This window comes from Pelodiscus sinensis, chromosome 32 (genome assembly GCF_049634645.1).
Source record: "Pelodiscus sinensis isolate JC-2024 chromosome 32, ASM4963464v1, whole genome shotgun sequence".
NCBI lineage: Eukaryota > Metazoa > Chordata > Testudines > Trionychidae > Pelodiscus > Pelodiscus sinensis.
In genome coordinates, this window is record NC_134742.1 from 2,001,277 (window position 1) to 2,022,708 (window position 21,432).

At 51.1% G+C, this 21,432-nt stretch overlaps 2 protein-coding genes across 2 annotated transcripts in view; both read right to left on the reverse strand.

Annotated features, from left to right (window-relative positions):
- The window catches only part of LOC106731673 (uncharacterized), a 37,385-nt gene extending 36,027 nt beyond the window's left edge, over window positions 1-1,358 (reverse strand). The window contains exon 1 of the mRNA XM_075913740.1: window positions 1,219-1,358. The gene's annotated coding sequence lies outside the window, so the exon portion shown is untranslated. The remainder of the gene's footprint in view (window positions 1-1,218) is intronic.
- Window positions 278-21,432, reverse strand: part of LOC106731675 (uncharacterized) — a 70,205-nt gene continuing 49,050 nt past the window's right edge. The window contains exons 7-9 of the mRNA XM_075913355.1: window positions 20,833-21,103; window positions 15,295-16,139; window positions 278-1,357 (exon numbers count right to left, since the gene is read on the reverse strand). Of these exons, the coding sequence (XP_075769470.1) occupies window positions 293-1,357; window positions 15,295-16,139; window positions 20,833-21,103 (2,181 nt within the window). The 3' untranslated portion in view covers window positions 278-292. The remainder of the gene's footprint in view (window positions 1,358-15,294; window positions 16,140-20,832; window positions 21,104-21,432) is intronic.

Genomic DNA, 21,432 nt, shown 5'->3' on the forward strand with positions numbered 1-21,432 from the left:
ATTTCGTTATTAATATTTGGGTGGTGGCAACGGAAGTTTTATTCCCAAAATCTAGGGTTTTAAGATTTGTGGGGAAATTTTATACCAAAGCCTGGTAGATAAGGTTTTGGGATACACTTTCTGGCCCCCACTTCTGCATTTATCATGCCAGAGTGGGGAAGAAGCCACGACAGGAGGACACAGACCCACTGCCCCTCAAGCAAGAGTTCCACCCACCAGCTAGGCTGTGTGAGGTTTCTGGTGGCACACAAGGGACACTTGTGTCTTGTGTCTCTTCCCACAGACAGCGCATTTATAGTTTCCCCTTATAGTGGACTCTCTGGTGCGCTGTAAGTTCTGACCTCTGCGTGAAACTTTTCCGACAGACAGAACATGTATAGGGCGCCTTTCTAGTGTGGCTTTCCTGGTGCCTATTGAGGTCAGAGCAGCCCGTGAAGTTTTCCCCACACTCCATGCAAGGAAAGGATCGCTCGGCCCTGTGCGTTTTCCGGTGGGAAATGGCGTGCGCCTTCCGGCTGAACCCCTTCCCGCACTCTGGGCAGTAATAGGGCTTTTCTCCCGTGTGGGTGAACTGATGGCTCATAAGAGTGGAGCTCTGTTTGAAGCTTTTCCCACACTCGAGACATTGATAGGGTCTCTCGCCCGTGTGGGTCCTCTGGTGTCTAATAACAGCGGAGCTATCGCTGAAGCCTTTCCCGCAGTTGGGGCATGGGTACGGCAGCTCTCCAACGTGCATTCGCTGGTGTTTAATAAGGTGCGAGCTCCAGGTGAAACTTTTCCCGCACTGCTGGCATTTGTAGGGTTTCTCCCCTGTGTGGATGCGCTGGTGTTTGTTAAGGTCGGAGCGTGCGCTGAAGCCTTTCCCGCACTCCAGGCAGGGGTAAGGCCTCTCTCCAGTGTGGATTTTCTGGTGGGAAGTAAGCGTCGAGCTTCGCTTAAAGCTTTTCCCACAGTCGGGACATCCATAGGGTTTCTCTTCGGTGTGGACTCTCTGATGCACGATGAGGGTGGAGCTCCGTGGGAAGGATTTCCCGCACTCCGGGCAGAGGTAGGGCCGCTCTCCTGTGTGGACTCTCTGATGAACGACCAGGGAGGAGTCGTTACTGAAGGTTTTCCCACACTCGGCACACTCAAACTGGTTCCCCTTAGTGCAGATTCCTGGCTGGGTCATGTCTTCAGGAAGGTCCTTCAAACCTTCCCGTGCGTCAGTGGATTTACCCAGCCTCTCCCCAGAGGAAATTCCTTGCTGCTTCTTTGACTTGTGCTGAGTTTCACAGGCTTCTCCTGGCTCAGGGCTCCGGGAAACATCCCCTTCAGGTCTCCCCGAGAACATCCTCCGTGTTTGCTTGAGATCTCTCTACTGGGGATGTGCCTTCTTCTTCTCACTCACCATCTCCACACCTGCTGGGAGAGAGAGAAAAATCCAGACAAGGGTCAGTCCTGGTACTGGAAGAGGAGTGGGACGGGGTTCAGTTTAAAGAAAGTTTTGGGGTTCAGGTATACCCACAACCAATTCCAACCCCGGAGGAAGGAGGAAAGAAGGGAGGCCAAGTGTGGACATTCCGTGAGTTTTATTAGAAAAATGGTTGTTTTTCCAACAAAACTCTGTAGTCTAGACATAGCCTTGCTTTCAACCATCCCCCAGTCCCACACGATGACCGAGAGACCTGGGAATGGACAGAAGGCATCAAATTCTAGTCATGGCTTGTAACTGAGGTGGTTTAACACCTCTTTGGCTTCAGTATTCACTTGCGTGATCGGATACGTCACATATAGGTTACGTTCTAAAAACCTTGGACATAGAGCAAAACAACTGAAAGCAGGCAATTATTTCTCCCTGGCTGAGTTCCATCAAACACTGGGACTTCCAGTGAAACATCGGAAAACAAGGAATTTTTTTTCCCGCGGTTGACTTCCATCAAAAAACTTGGACGTATAGGATATGTCTAGACTATGATATAGTTTCGAAAGAGGATATGCAAATTCTGAGGGAATTTGCATATCTTCTTCCGATCTCACTTTCAAAAGCAGGTCTTCCAAAAGTAAAACTAGTCTGGCCGCGCTTTTTTCAGAAAAACTTGCCCTTTTTCGAAAAACTGCTCTTACTCAAAAAATGAGGTTTATGCAGTTTTTCGAAAAAAGGTTCTGAAAAAAAACCCGTGTCCAATCGACTTTCACTTTTGGAAGACCCGCTTTCAAAAGTGAGATCGGAAGAAGATATGCAAATTCCCACGGAATTTGCATATCGTCTTTCGAAACTACAGCGTAGTCTAGACGTACCCATAGCGAAACAACAGAAAGGGGGGAATTTTTTTCCCGCGGCTGACTTCCGTCAAAAAACTTGGACATACAGCGAAATAACTGAAAGCTGGGAATTTTTTTCCCGTGGCTGACTTCCGTCAAAAAAACTTGGACGTACAGCAAAACAATTTACAGTGGAGACTTTTTTTCTCATGGCTGACGTCCATCAAAAAACTTGGACGTACAGCTGCAGGGATAGCGTCACAAGTCGGGGGCGTTGTAATTCGAGCCCACATTTACAACAGCCATCGTAAATGCAGGGCCGAGGACGTAAGTCAGGGAATTTTGGCCTCTTCTGCACTTACAGAAAAGATCGTAAGTGCGGGGGGTCGTAAATCGGGCCATCTTAAAGCGGGGGGCTCCTATATAGCGAAACAACTGAAAATGGGGAATATTTTCCTACGGTTGACTTCCATCAAAAAACGTGGATATTTAGCAAACATAAGAACATAAGACTGGCCATACTGGGTGAGATCAAAGGTCTATCCAGCCCAGTACCCTATGTGCCGACAGTGGCCACCACTAAGTGTCCCAGAGGGAATAAATCGAATGGGGAATGATCAAGCCATCTCTCTCCTGCCATCCATCTCCACCCTCTGACAAACAGAGGCCGGGGACACCATTCCTTACCCAACCTGGTTAATAGCCATTGATGGACTTAACCTCCATGAATTGATCTAGTTCTCTTTTAAACCCCGTTATAGTCCTGGCCTTCACAACTTCCACAGGCAAGGAGTTCCACAGATTGACTATGCGCTGTGTGAAAAAGAACTGCCTTTTATTTGCTTTTACACCTGCTGCCCTTTCGTTTCATGTGGTGGCCCCTAGTTCTTATATTATGGGAACAAGTAAAATAGCTTACAGTGGGGAATTTTTTGCCCTGGCTGACTTCCGTCAAAAACGTGGATGTATCATAAAACAACGGAAAGCGGGGAATTTTTTTTCCCGCGGTTGACTTCCGTTTGAGCGAATTGGGAATCATAGAATCATAGAATCATAGGACTGGAAGGGACCTCGAGAGGTCATCGAGTCCAGCCCCCCGCCCTCAAGGCAGGATCAAGCTCCGTCTACACCATCCCTGACAGATGTCTATCTAACCTGTTCTTAAATATCTCCAGAGAGGGAGATTCCACCACCTCCCTTGGCAATTTATTCCAATATTTGACCACCCTGACAGGTAGGAATTTTTTCCTAATGTCCAATCTAAACCTCCCCTGCTGCACTTTAAGCCCATTACTCCTTGTCCTGTCCTCAGAAACCAAGAGGAACAAATTTTCTCCTTCCTCCTTGTGACACCCTTTTAGATATTTGAAAACCGCTCTCATGTCCCCCCTTAATCTTCTTTTTTCCAAACTAAACAAGCCCAGTTCATGAAGCCTGGCTTCATAGGTCATGTTCTCTAGACCTTTAATCATTCTTGTCGCTCTTCTCTGTACCCTTTCCAATTTCTCCACATCTTTCTTGAAATGTGGCGCCCAGAACTGGACACAGTACTCCAGCTGAGGCCTAACTAGTGCAGAGTAGAGCGGCAGAATGACTTCACGAGAAGAGAGAGGGGGGTTGTTCGACTTAAGAGCAGGGAATGGAAGGTCTTACAATGCACCAGTTCCTATAAGCATCAACGACGTTAGTGCAGAACGAATGTACCCTGGTGCGACGTCTAGTGGGGACGCTCTGTAATTCATATTCACAGGAGTGCAAGCCGAAGTAGGGAAAAGAACAGGTTAACGAATAGTTGGATAAAACTGGGATGTCCTGATGTAATGTTTTCCAAGGAAGTTAAAAACCAGCTAAACCAGTCTCTGAATCATTAGTACGTTCAGGAAATCCCCAACTTGTTCCAAAAGTTTGTCAGTCGGTTGGTTGGTGCTCAGAACGCTTTTTCCCCCGTCGAAACAATGCCAGCGACAGTGGTTAGGTTCCCAGGATCGCCCACAAAAGCCTCTTGAATCCGTAATGCGGTTGAAATACGGCATCCTCGCAACGAAAAATAGCCCCAGCAGGCACTGAGCGGAAGTTCGGAGGAGGAGGAGGGGATGGCCATGCAGTCGGCAGCTGGAGAAAGAAGACGTTTTCCCCTTCCAAGTCCTACTTCTCTGCAGCCGCTGGCTGCGTGGCCGTCCCCGGCTCCTCCGCTCAGCACTCGCAGAACTTACCCGCCCCGACGCCTCTTCCCCGATCTCCCGAAGCGGCAGGTGAGCTTGTGTTTGGAGGCGTGGCTGGTGGGAAGTGCCCGTATCTTTCAGAACTCATTCTGGGTGGCTGAGGTCCCAGAATGCAAACATTGTAGCTAAGCGAAAGAAAGAGGACCAGGGGAATTATACCCGGCACAGAGTCTTCAATAATAACATAAGAACGGCCAGAATGGGTCAGACCAATAATCCAGCCAGCCCAGGGTGCTGTCTGCCAACAGGGGCCAATAGGTGCCCCAGAGGGAGGGAACACAACAAATAATCCTCACAAGATCCCTCCCCGTCACCCATTTCCAGACACAGAAGCTAGGGACACCATTCCTACCCATCTGGCTAATAGCCATTGATAGCCCTAACCTCCATGAATCTATCTAGCTCTTTTCTGAACCCTGGTCAAGTTCTAGCCTTCACCGCATCCTCTGGCGAGGAGTTCCATAGATTGTCTGTGTGCTGAGTGAAGAAAAACATCCTCTTGTTTGTTTTAAACCTGCCACCTATTCATTTCATTGGGCGACCCCTCCTTCTTCTATGGTGGGAATATGTAAATAACCTTTCTTTATTCACTTTTTCCACACCATTATGGTTTTATAGACCTCTCTCCTATCCCCTCTCAGTCTCCTCTTTTCTAAGCTGAAAAGTCCCAGTCTCTTTAATCTCTCTTCCTATGGAACCCGTTCCAAACCCCTCAGGATTTTTGTTGTCCTTTTCTGAATCTTTTCCACTGCCAAGAGATCTTTTTCGAGATGAGGCGACCACATCCGCATGCAGGACTCAAGAATAACTGGAAATATCCTGGAACGAATTATTAAACCTACCAGATCATAAGGAACAGCCAACGCGGATTTGGGAAAAAGTTTCAGAAAGTCTTTGAGAAGATTCCTTCCCCAACGGCTCTTAAGCAAAGGAAGTTCTCATGAGATCGGAGATCAGGTCCTCTCGTGGACGGAGAGGTTAAAAGACAGGAAACAAAGGGTAGGAATAAACGGGCAGTTTTCAAAATGGGGAGAGGTGTCCTGCAGGGGTCTTCAACCTATTACATAAGAACATAAGAACGGCCGTACTGGGTCAGAGCAAAGGTCCATCTAGCCCAGTAGCCTGTCTGCCGACAGTGGCCAGCACCAGGTGCCCTGGAGAGGGTGGACTGAAGACAATGATCAAGCGATTTGTCTCCTGCCATCCCTCTCCAGCCTCTGACAAACAGAGGCCAAGGACACCATTTTATCCCCTGGCTAATAGCCTTTTATGGACCTAACCTCCATGAAATTATCTAGCTTCTCTTTAAACTCTGTTCTAGTCCTAGCCTTCACAGCCTCCCCTGGCGAGGAGTTCCACAGGTTGACTACACGCTGTGTGAAGAAGAACTTTCTTTTATTCGTTTTAAACCTGCTACCCATTAATTTCATTTGGTGTCCTCTAGTTCTTCTATTATGGGAACTAATAAATAACTTTTCTTTATCCGCCCTCTCCACACCACTCATGCTTTTATAGACCTCTATCATATCCCCCCTCAGTCTCCTCTTTTCTAAACTGAAAAGTCCCAGGCGCTTTAACCTCTCCTCATATGGGACCCGTTCCAAACCCCGAATCATTTTAGTTGCCCTTTTCTGAACCCTTTCCAAGGCCAAAATATCTTTTTTGAGGTGAGGAGACCACATCTGTATGCAATATTCAAGATGTGGGCGTACCATACTTTTATACAGGGGCAGTAAGATATTCTGGGTCTTATTTTCTATCCCTTTTTTAATAATTCCTAGCATCCTATTTGCCTTTTTGACCGCCGCTGCACACTGCGTGGAAGTTTTCAGAGAACTGTCCACGATAACTCCAAGATCCCTTTCCTGATTTGTCGTAGCCAAATTAGCCCCCATCATATTATGTGTATAGTTGGGGTTATTTTTTCCAACGTGCATTTCCAACTATTCATAACCCATGTGGAACGCGGGTTTGCAGAGGAGACTAAACTACTCCAGATAGGTAACGCCTACGTCTGCCCACTCCAAGCAACAAATCAGGAGAAGAATTTGGCCCGCAAACAGGCCACCAAAACAGCATCAGAGGGCGCCAATTTTTAGGCTTTCTCCATGCTTCCAAAACGAAAGGCGCAGCCGTGACCACGATGTTTCAACCGTTTTACTGTGGAGAAGTGGAAATTGGATGTTTTAGGTGTTCATTTAGCTCAACGGCTGAGGTGACGTCAGGTGAATGAGTTTATTGATTACCAATTTGTAGATTTAAGCAATAGTATGACCGTAACTCAAGATGTCTATGATGTGATTGGTCCGTAACTCAAAGTGTTCGTAACTCGGATCCCAAAGGGGTATGGGGGGGGGTCAGGGTTCCTGCTTGTGTGGTCACCCAGCTGAGGAGCAGATTTTGTTGCTCTTGGTGGTGCACATTCACAAGTGCCTTGGTGCACATACAAATTTAATCCGCACATGGATGGAAAAAGCCACACGTGGGTGGAAAAGATTAGAGGGAACATAGGTGAGGGTGCAGGAGTGAGGGCAGAGGTTGGGAGGGCTGAGGGCACAGGGGTCGGGGTGTGTGTGGGTGCAGGGCCAGAGTTGGGGGGGCAGAAATGAAAGCAGGAGTTTGGGGGGGGGCTGAGGGGTACTTGAGTTAGGGAAGGTGCAGCGGGGTCCGTGGGCTAGCTCTGTTTCCGTTTTGCTCGGCTTTTGTACCAAGGAAGGGGCAAAATTAAAAAAAAAATCGAATTTGGATTGAATGGAAGGCTCTAATAATTAGGGGACAAAAGTGGAATATATGACAATGTGAGAGAAAAAACAAGCAGGACTTGAAGGGGACTGAGGATCAGTGGTGAAAAATCAGACAGCCGAGGGGGAAAACCAGTGAAGCTTTTAAATCGGTGTTCATTAAATCACGAGGAAGTGCCGGTTCCCCCTGAATGTTAACGTGTTAACGGGGGCAGGGAGCCGGAAGCTTCCATGGTAGGTGCTCGGAAGTTACCTCAGAAATGGAGGGAACCGGATTCGAGTCACGTTCGATCCTCAGCAAATAGCAAACTGCGGAGCTGTGACCTAAATATTTGGTACGTAGGGCAAAACAGGAATGTATTTTAGCTCAATATTGGAGAATGAGACCAACATGGGGAAAATGTGAGCCTTTTTTTTTTTTTTAAATCAATATTTGATCATTAGAGAGCACGGACAACATCTGAGGAAACTTTGGAAACTTTGAAACTTTTTAAACTTTTCTTCGGTATTTATTTCAGGCCAGCGTTTCCCATCAGCTTCGATGAAGTTGAACCCAAACTAGAACGATGTTTTATAGCGATATTTGATACCAGGAAAGACAAGGGGCAGAAACCGGAGGGATTTTCGCGTCCGTATTCGACAGTCTCAAACATTTGCGGCTCAATCGATCGCATCCAAAAGAAAACGGATTACAGTAAGGACCAACCGAGGAAGAAAACACCAGAGGTTGTTAAAGGGTCTTTTAATTGATCAGAGAAAGACATAACAAGAACCGCTAGCTCATGGGTTCCCAAACTGGGGGGCGTGCCCCCCTGGGGGGGGGTGAAGAAATTCCAGGAGGGACACAAGGCGACCCCCATCAAGTTTTGGTACCCTGCTGAATTCCTTTTTTTTCCACTTAACTTGTGCTTTTTTTTTTTGCTCAACAAGTTTTGGGGGGGGGGGGTGAGGGTTTTTCAAAAATCAGAAACGGGGACGTGATGCTGAAAAGTTTGGGAACCACGGCACTAGCTGGAAGTGCAGACACATTCAAATGGACACACATTTTTAACAGTGAGGGCGTTGAACCACTGGAATAAAACGGCCAAGGGAAGCGGCGGATTCTCCCTCTCTTGATGTCTTCCCGTCCAGAGTGGTTTTTCTGGAAGGTGCTTTTGGTCAGACACAAGCTCTCGGGTCCAACAGCAGAGCAATTAATTGAAATTCCATAGCCAGGGGCATACAGGCCAGAGAAAACGATCAAATGGAGCTTTCGAGTCCTCGATATCTATTCAGCTAGGGAAAAAATAACCGGAAACTGAGCTTGGTTAACACTTCGTAAGAGGGAAAAGATTGGAGGGTAGTTTAGAGGAGGGAACAGCAGGGGGGGGGGACAAGTAATTAGTAGCTGGTGGTTGGGGCAATTTGGGGTCTTAATTGGGGTATTCTTCTTCTCTCCTCCAGTCACACCGTGTGGGTGTCATAACGCAGTAATTTTGTAAGTGGGAAAATTAAGCCACCCGGCCACGCACAGAGCAGGGCCTTAAACGGGGTATTTCTCCCATTCTGCCACATCGGGGGCAAAAATACAGGCCTGCTGGGTTAACTGTCCCGTGAGCATGCAGGGAGACGCCGGATTAGGAACGATGAAGTAAGTCACTGTAGTTAGCAAAAGGTGCCGGTTTAAATTCAGCGCCATGAGGGGGAAGAAATTTGATTTGTAAATCTGGAGGGGAAAACTTTCTCCCGGAGGCGTTGAATCCCCCATGTGGGGGAACATCTCGGGATGACATTTTCTCTTCAACACTGAGCGGCGGGGGTGGGGTTATTAAAAAATGAAGTAAAAATAGTGGCGACTGAGGAAATCTATCTGCCTACCCGCCTTCGATATAAAGAGAAAAACCAGGAAACGTCTCCGGTTTCAGTATCAATACTCCGGTACTGAAAAAAGAATTCAAAATCTATGAGGGGAAGAGGGGATGGTAAACAATTTAAATAATTGGAGAGAAAGGGAGACATATCTTAGAACAGTTGAGGCTACGTCTAGACTGGCATGATTTTCCGCAAATGCTTTTAAGGGAAAAGTTTTCCGTTAAAAGCATTTGCGGAAAAGCGCGTCTAGATTGGCACTTTTTCTGTAAAAAGCACTTTTTGTGGAAAAGCGTCCATACCAATCTAGAGGCACTTTTCCGCAAAAAAGCCCCGATCGCCATTTTCGTCATCAGGGCTTTTTTGCGGAAAACAAATCTGAGCTGTCTACACTGGCCCTTTTGCCCGAACGGGAGCAGCGTAGCATTTCTGCAAGAACACTAACAATCTTACATGAAATCATCAGTGGTCTTGCGGAAATTCAAGCGGCCAGTGTAGACAGCTGGCAAGTTTTCCGCAAACGTAGCTTTTGCGGAAAAACTTGCCAGTCTAGACACATCCTTAATGTTTGTGAATTTGAAGGGAGACGGGCAAAATGGGAGATTTGTTGCCTCCAGGGGATATTTAGAAATAGAAGCAAAATTTTCCCGCTAGATTAATAATCGATCAATAGGGCAAAGTATCAAAATATTCGGCAATTTAATAGTAAAATCCTGGAAGGTTACATTAATCATTTCAAGAAAGATGTGGAGAAATTGGAAAGGGTCCAGAGAAGAGTGACAAGAATGATGAAAGGCCTAGAGAACAGGACCTATGAAGCCAGGCTTCATGAACTGGGCTTGTTTAGTTTGGAAAAAAGAAGATTAAGGGGGGACATGAGAGCGGTTTTCAAATATCTAAAGGGTGTCACAAGGAGGAAGGAGAAAATTTGTTCCTCTTGGTTTCTGAGGACAGGACAAGGAGTAATGGGCTTAAAGTGCAGCAGGGGAGGTTTAGATTGGACATTAGGAAAAAATTCCTAACTGTCAGGGTGGTCAAATATTGGAATAAATTGCCAAGGGAGGTGGTGGAATCTCCCTCTCTGGAGATATTTAAGAACAGGTTAGATAGACATCTGTCAGGGATGGTGTAGACGGAGCTTGGTCCTGCCTTGAGGGCGGGGGGCTGGACTCGATGACCTCTCGAGGTCCCTTCCAGTCCTATTATTCTATGATTCTATGATTCTATGATCAGCACCGCAGTGTTATTCCAGACCACGTGGCGTGATTCCGAAATCACACAGAGGGTGTTGACATGGCAAGCCGTTATTTCGAAATAATTTCGAGATGGCGGACTTTTTACTCCGACTCCTGCAACTTTCAGGTCATGAGCCGTAGGGAAGTTGGAGGGAACGCGCTCTTCGTTTGACTTCTTGCGTAGATGCTGCCAACAGCTGCATTAAGCTATTTCGACTTCCGCTACGCAACGGGTGCAGGTCAAGTCGGGTCGCTTCATTGGACTTTCGCCCTGCGGTGCAGACGTACCCCAAGTGAGGAAAGGGAAAAGACTGATGTAGATTACCGCGATGTATGATTATTGGAGAGGAAAATGGGGAATACTGGAAGAGATTGTATCTTCCAACTGAGAGAATTTTAGAGGAGAGATGGAAAATCAGAGAGGATGTATGACACAAAACGCACACTCAAAACAGGTTGCAACATAGGAAGACATTTTTCAAAAACGGTTAGATAACCCGGGAATTAAACTCTTCCACTAGTCCCCTATGGCCTCCTAATCCCCGATACGGGTTATCAAGAAGCTCAAAAAATAAATCACACAGTCCCCTTTATTTCATTCCAGTTCTCTGGCTCCCTTTCGGTACCTCTGTCCCATATAGGGAGAAGTGATTCTAAAACGCTGCTTCCCCCGACAAAACGTTTTTATGACCTCACGGGTCAGCCGTGAGTTTGGGTCGTACCCCCAAATACCAGGGTGCCAAACCTTTGAGGAACTAAAACAAAGGACTCAGTTGTGTGCGCGATTTGGTCTCCGGACTACAGAGGGAGGGGTGGGAAGAGCGAGAAAACGTGTCCCCCCTCCCACCTTCGGGATGGGTCAGCGATGGGGCCTCGGGCAGGGGGCTGGACTTGATGACTCCTGAGGTCTCTTGCAGCTCTATGAAATTTTCTCCGCCCCTCCCTCTGTTCCGGGGAGTATTTCAACATGGCTCCGTGCCCAGGAGCTGTGCAGAAGTGTGAGCGTCTCAGGCGGGGGCCATGTGCATGGGCCTGTTTGGGATACACCGCAGGCAGTGCTTTTTCTGTTAAAAAAAAAAAAAAAGCCAGGGTGGGGCCGGCGTTGCCCTTTTAAGACACGCGTACCCTTTAAGACACGCGGCCCTGCCGACCGTCAGACATCTGCGTACCAGGGTGCCAATACTCTCCATTCTTTCCAGGTAAGCTCTGACAGTACCATCACAAAAAAAGCACTGACTGCAGGATATGAATAACAAGGCACAAATATTCCCTGTACATTGGGCATGGGGACAGACGCTCAGGAGAGATTCGAACGCCAGCCAGCTAGTTCGCAGGGCCTCCACCGTAGGGCTAGTGTTTCTTCTTGTGGTGCACATTCACACATGCCTTGGTGCACAGAACAAAATTTATTCTGCACCGGGGGAAAATCCGCATCTGGATGGAAAAGATTAGCGGGAACACACCAGGGTCCGTGAGTCCCCAGCATGGTCCCTTAGCGAGTCCTAACCAGAACAAAGGGGGGAATGAAGGCCAGTGAGGGGTGTAAAAAGAGCCCCAGAAGTGCTGAGCGGGCCAGGAACAAGCAGTGGCCAGAATTCAGCCCCTCGCCTGGTCCCGGGGCTCCCCCCGATGCGGCACGCAAGTCTCTTGGGCTGATGCAAAGCCATTGGCTGAATGAGCCTGGGAAACGCTCCGGGAGTGGGGGACGCCGATTCAGGCCAACCCGTCTCCCATGCGGTGAGCTCCGGGCACAGCTCGGATGAGCGGAACTCCTCGCAATGAGGAATACGGGCCGGGACCCCATAGCGGGGGAAGGGTGCCTGTGTCGGGGGGGCTGAGCCCCCTTTCCATAGGGAAACTCCCGGCCCTGCTGCTCTGGCCCCGGGCCCGTCTGATTGCTCTGCAGAAGCGCCATGGGGCCCGGGAGGGGCGCACCGCGAGAACCCAGTGTAACTCCAGTTCTGGTCTCCCCGAGGTGCAAGCCGCAGCTGAGGCCGGTGGGAGAGAGGCAGGGGAGGGTCCCAGCTGGGGTACTGTGGGGTCAGGCCAGGAGGGGGGCAGCCAGGGCCAAAGGGGGGACCCAGAGGCTGGGCAGTAGGGACTGCAGAAAATCGAGCGGAGATCTGCGAACAAGGGACGTGCTGGCCGGATGCGGGAGAAGGGCGGAGAGGAATCCTGGGGTTTAGACGGGGCTGGGGTGGAAGAAACCCATCCCAGCTGTGCCCGTGTCTGTCCGGGGAAGCAGGGTCCCTTCCCCAGCAGGAAGCACCGAGACAGGGGGCGGCAGCAGACGGTTCTGGGACGAGGACGACCCAGAGTGGAGGAGGTAAAAGATCCACCAAAACGGGCCCACGTAGGAAAGAAAAAGGCCCACCACCGAGTCCCCCCCACCTCCCGGGAGCAGCTGAGGCACACCACCTCCCCTGTGTGCAGAAAAGCAGCTTCTCTTTAAACTCTGTTATAGTCCTAGCCTTCACAGCCTCCTGCGGCGAGGAGTTCCACAGGTTGACTACACGCTGGGTGAAGAAGAACTTCCTTTTATTAGTTTTAAACCTGCTACCCATTAATTTCATTTGGTGACCTCTAGTTCTTCTATTATGGGAACTAATAAATAACTTTTCTTTATCCGCCCTCTCCACACCACTCATGATTTTATAGACCTCCATCCTATCCCCCCTCGGTCTCCTCTTTTCTAAACTGAAAGGTCCCAGTCACTTTAACCTCTCCTCATATGGGACCCGTTCCAAACCCCTCATCATTTTTGTTGCCCTTTTCTGAACCCTTTCCAAGGCCAAAATATCTTTTTTGAGCTGAGAAGACCACATCTGTACACAGTATTCAAGATGTGGGCGTACCATAGTTTTATACAGGGGCAGTAAGATATTCTGGGTCTTATTTTCTATCCCTTTCCTAATAATTCCTAGCATCCTATTTGCCTTTTTGGCCGCCGCTGCACACTGCGTGGAAATTTTCAGAGAACTGTCCACGATAACTCCAAGATCTCTTTCCTGATTTGTCGTAGCCAAATTAGCCCCCATCATACTGGGTTAACATTGGGTTATTTTTTCCAACGTGCATTACTTTACACTTATCCACATTAATTGTAAATCTCCCCACTGCATTAGCAGCTCCGCAGGCGGCCGGCTCCCTGCTGCAGGGGAGTCCCCGGCCGTTGGGAAAACGCCGTCTCTGCTTCTGCTCCGCGAGTCGGCTCTGGCCACAGCCCCTCTCCCCTTCGCGGTGACCTCCTGGGCCGCGAGTTCTCCACCCACCACACTCAGCCCCTCGCTTCCCACCCCCCTGGGCCCACACACAGGCTCTGCCCTGCCCCTCACCCATCTCTCCTCATCCCTAATCGCCCCTGGTCCCTGGGGGGGTCTTGTGAAGAAAGGGCACAAAAGGCTTCTGGGATGCCCAGCCACTAGGATACCGGCCGGGGAACTGGATGAGAGGAGGGAGAAGATCCCAGCTGAGGACGACTCTCCGGAGCCGGGACAGCAGCAGCATGGAGAGGGGTCGATCAAGGCTGTTTCTTTGCTAAACAGGCCGAACTGGAGCAGGGCTGAGCAGACTGGAGCTGGCCACAGTCTCCCCACGCCAGAGAGGTGGCACCAGATGCTGTCAAGTCAAACAGTGACATCTGTGGAACCGGCAATTTTATTAACTCTCCAAAAACTTAGTTCCTTCAGTGCTCAAGTTGCCTGGCACTACCTCGTGCCCTTCCGCAAGGCGGGGAGTGGCCAAACATACACCTCGAACCCCCAAGAAACAAAGGGAAATGTCATCCTCACGCCGTAACCTTAACTCTGCCCCTCAGAGGTGGCAACAGCTGCTGGGAGCGCATCAGTCGCTCGGCTGGCGCACTAAGGAGACAGGAAGACTCCGAAAACATCCCCTTGCTTGTGTTGTATTCTGTAGCTGCGAATCCGAGACTTTTTCTGCAAACGCTTGTCTGTCTTCACTTGTGGGAGGCGGCGCTGCACCCGAAGGTGCCGTGGGCTGGCGCCACGAGATGAGAAGAGGTGCCGGGGAAATTTAACAAGGTCAGTTGTACGACGCTGAGTCCCGGAGGCCTTGTCAGTAGAAATACACCGGGAGGGTAGTGATGCAAGAGGGTCATCCGTCTGCTGGTATAGGCCACTGTGGGGTCACCGTGTTTACAGAGGGAACCCGCAGGGCGGCGGCAAAGACATGGGGACATCTCACAGCGGTGCTTTGCATGGAGGAGGTTTGGGGTGTGTGTGTGTGTGTGTGTGTGTGTGTGTGTGTGAAAGGGGCAGCCGCTCGCTGTACCTGATCTACACCAGAAGACTGTGCCCCACACCGCCCCTATTGCGGAGAGGATCTGTAGTGATCGTAACAGGGGGCGGGCTCCACCCTTGAGCCTATGAACCTTGCCAGAGACAAACACGCCTTTCGCTTTGTGGGTGGCACCCCCGAGAACTTTTACTGACTGAGTTTTAAACACATCCGCACACCCTGTATCCGGGGCAAGGTGGGTAACATGTATTATTTTTAACGTGTATTATGCTTTCTTGTTTCCCTTAACCCCGGATCCACCATGCCTTGTGTTGTAAACTCACGCACGCCTGAACTGTGTGTGAAACATTCGCTGCAAATCCCATGTTTCAACCCGTAACGGAACAGCGCGCCTGTGTGCGTTGGCTCGTCGCTCAAAGCGGGCAGACTTAAGGTGATGTTGTGGGAGGTAGCACGTCCTCTGAAGTTGTATTTCCTATTTTTCACAGGGGGTTAGTTTGCGCCGGGTTTCCGAACAAGCTGAACAGTACGAGCAGCTCCTAACGGGGGGAGTTGGGTCCAAGAAACGCTAGACCGTGCGAGCACGATTTCTCATCCACCCAAAACGAGACTCATATTTCCCAAGACAATCCACATGTGGACTTCAGAGCACCCATTAAAACGAGCAAGTAAAAAAGGAGCGAGCCTTCAGTTTAGCTTGAGTGGGGCAACTGCTCTGGTAAATTCACATCAACCAGGCAATTATTCACTCTCTCCCCAGTGGGTCCTCAGATGTCTTCTGCAGGTGGATTTCTGACTGAAACTTTTCCCGCACTTGAGGCACTGAAAAGGTCTCTCCCCTGTGTGGATTTTCTGGTGGTTGGTAAGATTGGAGCGCCAACTGAAGCTTTTCCCACAGTCCTCGCAGTTGTAGGGTTTCTCGCCCGTGTGGGTCGTCTGGTGCCGCAGCAGCCCCGACTTATCCCGGAAGCTCTCCTGGCACTCGGTGCAGCTGTACGGTCTCTCGCCGGTGTGGATTCTCTCGTGGCGCAGAAAGGACGACCAGCGGCAGAGGGTCTCCCCGCACTGGGAGCAGATGAAGGTTTTCGTGTCCGTGTGGACGCGCTGGTGGCTCGAGAGGTGGGAACGCTCCCGGAAGCTTTTCCCGCAGTCGGGACATTTGAAGGGTTTGTCTCCCGCGTGGCTTCGCTGATGCAGCTTCAGGGCTGGGCTGTCCGGGAAGCTTGCCCCACACTGGAGACACAGGTGGGGTCTCTCTCCCGGGCGGGTAAGACGCTGTGAGCTCCGACCGACGCTTTCCCTGCACTCGGGGCCTGTGTTTTCTCCCTCCTCGCCGGAGAATCTCTGCTGTGTCGGGGAGTTACGATTCAAACCATCCTTACAGGGAATGGATTCGCCCGCTCCCTTCCCTAGCTGGTTTCCCTGCTCGCTCTCTGGCCTGGGCGGGAACCCGGCAGCTTTTCCACGCTCTGGACTCCAGCCTCCAGCCCCTTCCGATCTTCCCCAAAACGTCCCGGGAGTTCCGACGTGCTCAGGGTCTTGCTGGTGGGGACTCTCTTCCACATCCTCCCTCCTCATGCCCTCACCTGCTGGGACAGAGAGAGAATCCAAACATGAGTCATTCCCGGAGCTGGGGAGACAGGAGAGAAACCCACCCAAAGAGCAATGGCGAGACTAAAAAAGCCAGGAGCAAAGCCCTCCCCCAACCCTTGCCCAAGGGAGACAGAGAAGGGGGCAGATCTGGACACCACAACCTATATGAATAATCGGCGGCAGGGAGGTCGGCAGGAGAAGAACCTGTTGCCAAGTGTCGAGAGTTCCAGGAACAACTCTGACCGGGCTACGATGAAGCAGACCCCCCTGAGGACTTTGGAAGTCGAGTTACCAACTTTCTAACTTAAAAAACAAGTTGAACTCTCATGCACAGAGCTCGCCAAGTGGCAGCGAACCTCACTTGCCAGCTGCACGGTTCTGCGAGCTGCGCGTGCGCACATCGTGCGGCGCCGGCTGTGCTGGCTTGTAATCTACTCACCATGATTTGTCGAGCCCTGCTCATGCAAATGGTCTATATCGCGATAGTCAGTAACAGGAAAAACTTCCACCAAACTCAGCTACCCCTCTGCCACTTTCTAACAGCAGAGAACAGAACAAGCTAGCCCCGCCCCCCCCCCGTCCTGAGGCCCCGCCCATGCCCCGCCCCTTCCCTGAGGCCCCGACCACAGCTCCCTCCTTCCCTCTCCCTCTGTCGCTCGCTCTCCGCCATTCTTGCTCACTCGCTCATTTTCACTGCAAGGCCCGACAGGCACCAGGAGAAGTCGAAAGAGTTTGAACAAGCCCGTGCTGCACGATTTTTAGTACATCCGGGGCCTCGTGGCACTTAAGAGAGTTCAACCCATCACTCAGAGACATTGGTTCGATGGCGGTACGCTTGTGGGACTTGAGACAACACCGATTCTACATCAGTTGGCAAACTCTTTAGAGTGGGTAGCAAGGCATTCAATATGTGCGTTTCTGTAAATAATTTCTCTACACCGCGTTTGATATGATTTTTTGCTGCTTTCAATGGCGCCAACGTTAGCAGCGGTGTTGTGACTGCCGCAAGGATCTGTCTGGAGGTCTGCGTCGGCTGAATTAGCGGCGGGGGGCGGCAAATTTGGCCTTTGCCCCCAGGCGCATAACACCCTCGCTACGCCTCTGCCTGACAGGGTCACTGTTTTTCAGGTTGCATGTCGTTTCGTGGCGTCATGGTCCAACGACGTGAAAGAAACCAGTATCGTTTACATTTGATGCCAGCGACTCTCAAGACGAAGCGGAAACTCACATGGTGCTTTATTAAGTCAATTGCGATAAGATGATGTAGTCTGAATTTGGTTTGAACCACTCAGGCGATAAAACCACACCCAAAAGAGAGAAGGGGGTAGTTAAAAAATAGCCGTCTACCATACAGGTGTAAAATGAGGGTTTTCAGCAGTCTTCATCATGACCTGATGCTTACTTTATTACATCTCAAAATATCACCATATCGGTGAGAGACAAGAGAGAGATATTGGAGTCATGGTGGCTAGTTCTCCGAAAACGTCCACGCCGTGTGCAGCGGCAGTCAAAAAAGCGAACCACATTCGGAATCATTAAAAAATGAGACAGAGAATATCTTACTGCCTCGGTAGAAATCCACGGGACACCCACATCTGGAATTCTGCGTACACAGATGTGGTGGCCTCATCTCAAAAAAGATATCGGCATTGGAAAAAGGGCAACAAAAATGAGAAGGGGTTTGGAACGGCTCCCATCTGAAGAGAGATTAAAAAGACTGGGATTTTTAAGCTTGGAAAAGAGGAGACCGAGGGGGGATAGGAGAGAGGTCTATAAAATTATGATCGGTGTGGAGAATGTAGATAAGGAAAAGTTATTTACTTGCTCTCATAGCACAAGGACTAAGGATCACCAACTGAAATGAATAGGTAGCAGATTTGAAACAACCAAAAGGAAGCATTTCTTCATGCAGTGCACAGTTAATCTATGGAACTCCTCGCCAGAGGATGTTGTGACGGCCAGGACTTTAACAGGGCTCAAAAAAAAGCGAGATAAATTCCTGGAGGACACGTCCATCAATGGCTATTAGCCAGGATGGGTAGGAATGGTGTCCTTGTCGAACCTCATCCGATTCACCCAGTTTGATCATTTCGTGGAAGAGGTGGAGAAATTGGAGACGGTCCAGAGAAGAGCAACAACAACGATGCAAGGTCTAGCTCAGACTTTCCCAACCTATGGGTCGTGACCCAAATATGGGTCGCCATTCCATTTCCAAAGGGTCGCCAAGCGTCTCCCCAGGTGGCTCTGCCCCTCCTCCTCCCCCCGTTTTTGAATGGCCTTGGGTCACCAAGTCTTCCTACATAAGAACGGCCGGACTGGGTCAGACCAAAGGTCCTTCTAGCCCAGTATCCTGTCTGCCCACAGTGGCCAGCACCAGGTGCCCCAGAGGGGGTGGACCGAAGACAGTGATCAAGCGATTTGTCTCCTGCCATCCCTCTCCAGCCTCTGACAAACAGAGGCCAGGGACACCATTTTATCCCCTGGCTAATAGCCTTTTATGGACCTGACCGCCATGAAATTATCTAGCTTCTCTTTAAACTCTATTATAGTCCTAGCCTTCCCAGCCTCCTCTGGCGAGGAGTTCCACAGGTTGACTACACGCTGTGTGAAGAAGAACTTTCTTTTATTAGTTTTAAACCTGCTCCCCATTAATTTCATTTGGTGTCCTCTAGTTCTTCTATTTAGGGAACTAATAAATAACTTTTCTTTATCCGCCCTCTCCACACCACTCCTGCTTTTAGATACCTCTATCATATCCCCCCTCAGTCTCCTCTTTTCCAAACTGAAAAGTCCCAGTCGCTTTAACCTCTCCTCATATGGGACCCGTTCCAAACCCCTCATCATTTCAGTTGCCCTTTTCTGAACCCTTTCCAAGGCCAAAATATCTTTTTTGAGGTGAGGAGACCACATCTGTACACAGTATTCAAGATGTGGGCGTCCCATAGTTTTATACAGGGGCAGGAAGATGTTCTGGGTCTTATTTTCTATCCCTTTCTTAATAATTCCTAGCATCCTATTTGCCTTTTTGGCCGCCGCTGCACACTGCGTGGACGTTTTCAGAGAACTGTCCACGATAACTCCAAGATCTCTTTCCTGATTTCCTGAACTGTCAAAAGGGGTCCCCATCTGGAAAAGGTTGGGAACAGGGGTACGGGGACTCTTAAGAGAAGTCCGGGGTGTACGTTCAGACCACTGAAATGTGGAGAAGACGGAATTTCTTTTTTCTTTTCATACTTTTTACACCCGAAAATTTCACTGCCCGCCTGGCTATGATGAAGTTGTTTAAACAAACGTGTTGCACTGGAAGAAATGAAAATGTGTCTGAAAACTGTACTGACTGCACCCCACACTGACTGGGAGAGCGGGGTGCTCCCCTAAGAACAGCCAGGCTGGGTCAGACCAAAGGCCCCTCCAGCCGGGGTCCTCTCTGCCGACAGTGGCCAATGCCAGGTGCCCCAGCACGCACACCACTTGTGGAACTCCTTGCCTCAGGATATTGGGAAGACCAGGATGTTCACAACATTCGAAGAAAACCTAGATGCGTTCATGGAGGACCGGTTCATCACTAGTTATTAGCCAGGGGGAGTGACTAGAACAGGGAATCCTCACAGATCCTCCCCTGTCGCCCATTCCCAAACAAACAGGCTTGGGACGCCTTCTCTAGCCATCCTGGCTAGCAGCCATTGACGGGCCCTAACGTTCATGAATCTATCTAGCTCTTGTTTTGAACCCTATTGAAGTCCTGCCCTTCATCCTCTGGCAAGGAGTTCCGCAGGTTAACGGCATGCTTGGGGGGGGGGTGCTGCTATGGTTCCGTCGGCACACCCCTGACCTTCTCGAAGGTTGGACATTAGGAAAAATTTCCTGCCTGTCCGGGTGGTAAAACACCGGAATAAGTTGCCTGGGGGGGGTTGTGGAGTCTCCATCCCTGGAGATATTGAAGAGCCGGTTGGACACACACCTGTCAGGGATGGTCTCGACTTGGGGTGGGCCAGCTATGGCCTCTCAGGTTTCAAGGTGTCGCCTGTCCGGGATCTCGACGGGGCTGAGGCCTGCCGGGAGGACACGGGTGGGCACGCGATTCCCCTTCGAGGTCCCTGTAGGTGCGAGGACACTGGGGCGTGCCGGGGGAGGGTTCCCGCCAAGCTAAATTCTTCCTCTTCTATCGGGTTTCCCGCTCAGAACCCCGAATGGCGGAAGGGGAGACCCCCGGCCTTTCTAAAATCGGCTTTCGGGAGGGCCGGACGGGGGGACAGGGACTCGGGCCAACCTTCCTGCCCCAGGCTCTGACCTTCACCCCCCACCCCGCCCCCCAAATCCTGGGGGGAACAGAGCAGGCTGGGTGCCCCCCACCGTGGGAATCTCATCCCCCAGGAATCCGCCAGCCTGCGCTGGGGGGGGCTGTCCAAGAAGACAGGACCGGGGGGGGGGGGAGCCGCCAGAGGTCCCCCCCAAAGCGTAGGATGGCTCCGGGCTGAGGCACCCGTGGAAAATTGCCCACCCCCTCCGGCGCAGCGCCCCCCAAATTCGTGGGGCGCCCCCCCAAATCGAGGCCCGCCCCTCTTTGGGGTCTCAGGGCTTTTTCCCCGCGTCCATTGGGGGGGGGGAATAAACCTCCCCCCCCCGCAGACAGGTGTAGCCAGGATACCTGGGTCCCGACAGGTGATGCTGGGGAGGGGGCGCGCTTACCTTCGCTCTGCGCCGGGCCCGCTGCCATGGGGGGTGCGCCCCCCCAGCTCCTTGGGGGGGGGGGTCTCTCTGACCCGGGGTGCAGCCGCCCCGCTAGTCGCCTCTGCCCGCCGGGGTGCGGATCCAGCGCGGCCGCCGGAGCGTTTAGACGGAGGCACCGCGAATGCGAATCACTTCCTGCGCGCCTGGTTCCCGGCCGCGCCCCCAGCCTTGCGCCCGGGATCGGGCCCCCCTCCTCGCCCCAGCGCGGCTCCTGGGGGGGCTGCAGGGGCTAGCGGAGTGCGGGGGGGGGGAGCCTGGGGGGGAAAGTAACTCATTCCCCTGGGCAGTTTTGGAGTGCGTCTGAGCGCAATCCCCCCCCCCCGACACGTGGGGTCCCCTGCAAACCAGCTGGTGCCAGGCCCAAGCAGCGCCCCCCAGGGAAGTTAAACCCGCTGGAGGGGCTGCCCTACGGCAGCTACAGAGTCCTCTCCCCCCTCCAGGAAAATAACCCTATAGCTATCTGCAAACCTGGCCCCCAAAGCGGGTCTCCGCAGTTGTGCTCTGCGTGGGGGTACCTCCGCTAATGACCCATTAGTAAGGGGGGGGCTAGTGATTGTG